This window comes from Ceratotherium simum, chromosome 17, assembly GCF_057802395.1.
Source record: "Ceratotherium simum simum isolate JZ-2026a chromosome 17, ASM5780239v1, whole genome shotgun sequence".
Taxonomy (NCBI): Eukaryota; Metazoa; Chordata; class Mammalia; order Perissodactyla; family Rhinocerotidae; genus Ceratotherium; species Ceratotherium simum.
In genome coordinates this window covers 11,835,105-11,841,104 of record NC_141916.1, presented here as the reverse complement: position 1 = coordinate 11,841,104, position 6,000 = coordinate 11,835,105, and the positions used below count along the sequence as shown (strand labels likewise).

General features: G+C 56.2%; 1 protein-coding gene across 1 annotated transcript in view; it reads left to right on the top strand.

Annotated features, from left to right (window-relative positions):
* Nucleotides 1-6,000, top strand: part of LRP1 (LDL receptor related protein 1) — an 81,306-nt gene continuing 75,306 nt past the window's right edge. Inside the window, exon 1 of the mRNA XM_004429287.3 lies at nt 1-522. Within this exon, the coding sequence (XP_004429344.1) occupies nt 456-522 (67 nt within the window). The 5' untranslated portion in view covers nt 1-455. The remainder of the gene's footprint in view (nt 523-6,000) is intronic.

Sequence of the window (6,000 nt, the reverse complement as noted above, 5' to 3'; positions counted from 1 at the left end):
TCCGGGGAACAGTGGTGCGAGCTCCAGGCCCGTGCACTGAGGAGGCGGAGACGAGGGGAGCCCCCAGAGCTCCGTCAGGCCCCTCCAAAGGCTCCCCAACCTGGTCCACGCCCCCACCCCCCACCCCGCCTCCTCCCAATTGTGCATTTTTGCAGCCGGAGGCGGCTCGGAGATGGGGCTGTGAGCTTCGCCCGGGGAGGGGGAAAGAGGAGCGAAGAGAAAAGCAGGGGGGTTTGGATTTGGGGGCAGGGGGCGCACCCCCGTCAGCAGGCCCTCCCGGAGGGGCTGTGAACTCTACCTCTTCACCCACGCCCCTGGTGTGCTTTGCCGAAGGATAGGATAAGAATAGAGGAGGAGGAGGGGGAAAGGAGGAGGAAGGGGGACCCCCCGATTGGGGGGGTCGAGAAGTAGCAGGACCTGAGAGGAGGGGGCTACTGTTTGCATCAGCTCACACCATGCTGACCCCGCCGCTGCTGCTGTTGCTGCCCCTGCTCTCAGCTCTGGTCGCGGCCGCTATTGACGGTGAGTGAGATTCCACGGCCCCCTTGGACCCCTGGGGACACCCACTCCCCAGCCCCCACTCCTGCGTTCCGATGGGGAAGGGAGACGCGGGAGGGGGTGCCTTTTGTTATCCCAGTCCAGCTGACACAGCAGCGGCCCGACTGGGGGCGGGGATGGGGGTCCGATTTGGAGGATGGGGGCCCTGGACAAATGATGCTTCCGGGACCCCCCAACCCAAACAAAGACAAGAGGCCTGGGAAGGGAGAAGAGAGCTCCCCCTTTTTCTTATCCTAGGATCAAGAGGCCTTCTCTTCCTATCTCTGGTTGGGGAGGGCCTCTGCCTCCCCTACATCCTCCACCCCCCCCAACCCCCATCTGAATTGTGAAGGAATCCGGATTTGCAATGTACGGCTTCAAAAGTGGGCGGGGGGCCTTTTGCAGTGGCCTCTGAATCTGGAAGGGAGAGCCGGGTCAGGGGTGCCCCGCTGGGCAGAGGGCAGGCAGGCCTGGCAAGGCTGTGGGTGGGGAGAGGGAGGGCCAGGAGGGCCCCCTACTTGGGTGTGGAATCTGGACCCGGGAGACCAGGCTTGGAGGCCTGGGTCCAGGATCCAGCCAGCTGCCAGCCTGGATTCTGAAGTGGGCACTTCCCCCTCCAGGGCCTCTGTCAGTAGCCTGGATGGGGCTGTATTGGGGGGCGGAGGGAGGGGGGCAGGTGATGCTATGTGACTTTGAATTTTCCTTCTTAATTCCTGGGAGCTTTGAGATGAAAAACGTCAGATGTCATCATTGGGGAAGGGGACTGGAGAATGGCCTGGAATGCAGAGGTGGGAGGGTGGAGGGAGGCTGCTTCTCCCTGACTTCTGGCTTGATCACAGTTTGGACTGGAAGGAGAATTGGAGGTTGGACGGGGGTTATGACCATGCCCCCACCCCGGAGTTCCTTGCTCCTTTGGTGGATGTGTTTATTTCCACGTTTCTCCCCCCACTCACCCCCGCCCCCCCACTTTGTATCCTGCAGTTAGGCTGGGGCTAGAACTGTGTCCTTTTGGGGAAATGAGGTGCCCCCTCTCCCCTTTCTTTTTTTTTTTTTAAAGATTTTATTTATTTTATTTTTCCCCCCAAAGCCCCAGTGGATAGTTGTGTGTCGTAGCTGCACATCCTTCTAGTTGCTGTATGTGGGACTCGGCCTCAGGATGAACGGAGAAGTGGTGCCTCGATGAGCACCCGGGATCCGAACCCGGGCCACCAGCATCGCAGCGCGAGCACTTAACCACCAAGCCACAGGGCCGGCCCACCCTCTCCCCTTTCTATGTCAGCTATTTTTTCACTTACTTGTGAGTCATTGGTTCAAGTCTTACCCAAGCTTTGAGCTGGGATCATGGGGTTGGGCTGGGCTGGGCCACTGATTTGAGAAAGGGTAGGATCTCATCCCTTCCCATCATTTTAGTCCTCTCATCCAGGGAAAAAAACTGGGCCCAACACCATCATGCACCCCTCCTCCATCTTCTACATTTTGCCAGGTTGGGACTGGGAAAGTTTTTCTCTGAAACCAGATTATCTCTCCCTCTCCTCCCCTCCCCCCGACTCGCTTCAGTTGGGGGAGGGAGGCTAGGGGGTCAGGAAGTAGCTGTGCCCAGAAGGCCAGTATATTCAGTGGCCCTCAGATATGCCCTCTTGGGGACTGTCTGTCCCTCTGCCCACTGCCTCAATTATCTGCCCAAGAAGAGGAAAGAGGCTCTGCCCTCAACAGCCTCCAGACCACCCTGCCAGCCAGCCCTTGCCCATGACCCCTTCAGTAGGCATGTTCTTTCCTCTCGTTCTTGGCCCTGTGAGGTGGGAAGGGAAACTGAGGCAGAGAGGTTTGGGTGCAGCGGCTTCTGGGAGGGACAGAAAAATATTTTAAGAGAGACCCATCAGGAGCCCCATGATAGAGGGTGGATAGAGATGAGCAGAAGCAGGGGTGAGGGGCCTCTGTGGAGAGCAGAAAAGGTCCTACCCGGTCAGGAATGCCCTGGGAGCTTCACCCCCAGGGTTCTAAAGCGGTTCTGTTTGCAGCACCAAGTTGGTTGGTGCTAAGTGGAAGAAGGAGCTGGACATGTTACCCTTAACTGTCTCCCTACCCTTTCTTAAAATTTCCACGCAGTCCACAGCTGTAACCCAGCTCAAACCAAAAGCTCTCCAAAGTCCCAGGGAGAGGACCCCTCCCCAAACCCACTACTGTTCTTCCCGTGGGAATGGGAATATGAATCATTGGTTCCACCCCACTCTGGGGGGTGGGAAAGAGGGAATGGCACAGACCTGTAGGACCCACGCTCTCCAGGACAGCTTAGGGGCTCCCTACCCTTGCCCTTATGCCTCAGGCTCCCAGACACCGAACTTTCTCCTTTGCTTTCCAGAGAAGGAGACCTCGTGGACCCAGCTCACCTGATTTAGCGTCTAACCTTCCTCCTGCTGGTACCACAGGCCTTGCTGCTTTCCCTCCAGGGGAGCAGCCCAGGGGGCTTTCCCCACCTCATCTGCTTACTCTGCTATGCCTGAACCCACCCCCAGGGTCCCCTTCTCTTTGGGAAGCAATGTCACTCTCCACTAGTAGACAGAATTGGAGGAGGGGGAATGGGAAACAGATGGGGTAGGAAATGGGAAGAGGGGTTATCGAGGCCCCTGCAGAGATTCGGAACTTTTTGTAGTGAGGAGGGCAGCCCTGGGCAGATATGGCCCAGGGAAGGAGCCTGACTGCCCACCTCTCTCCCACCCCTCTGCACTCAACCCTCTGCACACACACCCGTGAGCTGGGGTACTACCAATTATCAGACAAGCTGGCCAGTTGAAGTGAGTTATGATGCTGAGGTGTTTGCCTCCTGGCTCTCAGAGAGAAGATTCCAAACTCCTTTCTCCCCTGGTCAGGCCCAGATCCTCAAACATCTCCCCTTAACCCTTGTCTTTCAAAGCAGAGATGTGTAGGACATTGATTTTGGGGTTGGAGGGAGATTTTGATGTTTGAGGCTGCTTCACAAGACTTTTTTTTTCTTCCAGTCTTGCTCCCCATCCTTCCATTTTCTGCATATGATTTTGCCCCCAGCCACTCCCCCATCACTGGGCCTCCTGAGGATGTCAGCTGGGGCCCTGGCCAGAGCCAGATCCTGTCCAAATCCCCCCAGCTCTGCAGAACTCCTTCTTGACCTTTGGGAAGCCCTTCCTTGCTCAAGTCTAGCTTTCTTTCCTCCTGCTGCAGTCTCAGCCTTTGCACATCAGAACCCCAAGCCTAGGGCTTACTCCCCCTCAGTAGTCTCTTCTCAGGGTCCCCCATACTCCGTGGACTCTCCAGCATTCAAGTCCTCCAGCTCTGGATGGGGGCTCGTTGCCCTTGGGGAATCTGGGTGCAGTTGAGTGGGACCACACAAGGGTCCTTGACCCGGTGGAGCTGGGTGCCGGGGGTGAGCATTTGGAGAACCGAGTCCCTGTGTTCAGTCCCAGATTTTAGCCCAGTTAGCAGGATCCTGCATTGTTTGGAGAAGGAAGCAGTTGGCTCCGGAGTGCTTCCGGTGCAGTGGCCCCAAACACCAGTGTAAAACCTCCCTGGGAAAGAGGTGAGGAATGGTGTGGGAGAGAGGCATTTGTCCCTCGTGCTCCCCTAGGGGAGATGAGAGTCTCTCCAAGGCCTTGGCTTCCCTCATTGAAGCGCTCCAGGCTTCCTTCTCCCACCCTCCGAGTTCTGGGAGGCAGTAGCCCCTATGCTGGGTCTACCCTGGGTCAGACACTGCTAGGACAGAGACTCTGTCTCCCCAACTCAGGATATATGCCGCCCCCACCCTACTCGGAGTCTCAGGGTGGGTGTTCTTCTCTGTGTTCATCCCAAGACGACTGTGTGGTTATCTTGACAACCTCTGGGCTGAGACTCTTTCCTGTCTTTTTTGCCTCTGTCTGTCTGTCTGTCATTGGTACTTGCAGTCTTGGCCCCTCAGAACCTCTAACTCTCATCCTCTTGGTTCATCTCCTTTTTTTTTTTTTTTCCTTTTGGTTCATCTCTCTTATTGCCCATCCTTCGTGGCATTCTCTGTCCTGTCTCTCTTGGTCTCTGTCTCTTGATTTGTCTCTGCCTGTCTCCATCCACCTCTATCCAGGCCTCTGGGTATCCTGAAAGCTCTCAGGGAGCAGGAGTCTCTCCTGGGCTTCCCCCCGTGCTCCCCAGCTCCCAGCTCACCATTTGGGAGTTATTCTTCCCCTCCCAGGCCAGACTCAGAATATTCACTTTGGCAGTTCCCCCTCCACTTTCCTCCAAGTTCTTCTTCCCCCTCCACTAATCATTTTGGGAATGATTTTGGAGAGAATATTTCTGGAAGAAGGGAACTTGATACCCTTTGTGGGATAAGTATGAGGGGAAGAGGAGACATTTCAGAAGGAAAGAGGGAGGTTAGACTTCTGGCAGAACTTTCTCATGACCAGGAGCCCAAGAACTGGAGAAAGGTGTGGGGGATGGGTCAGGAGCTTAAAGCTTTTACTTCTGCTGAGCACAAGCCATGTGTGTGTGTTGGGGGTAGGTGGGGAGGGCTTATGAAGGCCTGGTGAGAGATATGATGACTCTGGAGGCGTTTGAGGGGTCTGAATTTTACTTGTGGGGAAAGCAAAAATGGTGGGGAGGTCACTGGTCAGGCTAATGTCCTGCTGAGTCAATATTGACTTAGGATGGAGGGGGAGACCCTTCCCCTCCCCCGGCAGTCCAAGCCATTCCGTCTGTCCGTCTGTCCAGGCCGCAAAGCAGAGGCCCAGACTCAGGAATGACAAAAATGTGTCTGAGCCTCACTGAGCTGTGGGGAAGGAGCCACCGGGTAACACCCAAAATACATAAAATTCAGTGAAAAGCTCTCGGTTTGGGTCTGGGAGGTCCCTACTACCCCACCCCATATGTTGGAAAGTTCAGATTCCTGCAGGTTCTGCCCCCCACTCCCTGGCCATCCCCTGGCTCCTCTATTCCCTTACATATATCATGTGGTTCCCTTTAGAAAACATTCCCTCCCCCCCACCCCAGCCTATCTCTCCCTCTGCTGTGGCCACTCTTGGAAAGGGCCTCAAGGGTCTCTTTCATGCTTTTCCAGCCTCGAGTCTCGGTCCTTTAGGAAACACCATCTGAGGTCTCACCTCTCTTCCTCTCCCTCAATGCTCCCAGGGGATCAACGGATGGTCTCCTTCTCTGGATAAGACTCCCTCAGGGCCTGTACTTTCTGTCACCCTCTCTTCTCTGGCCAGACACTCTCACCCCCCTTCCCCACCCCACCCCCAAGGTCCCAGAATGGGACAGAGGACGACAGCCAAGGCTCAAACTGGGCAGTGGGGTCCGTGTTGTGTCTGGATGCATACTCAACCCTACACCTCCTGTCCTGGCTCCAGCTTGGTGGCCCTGGGGGCCATGGCTGGGCCGGGTGCCTGAGTTTGAGGGGGGGCAGGGGTGTTGGCCAGAGTTAGCATGGCGGTCACATTCATCTCCAGGCGAAGCTGAGAACAG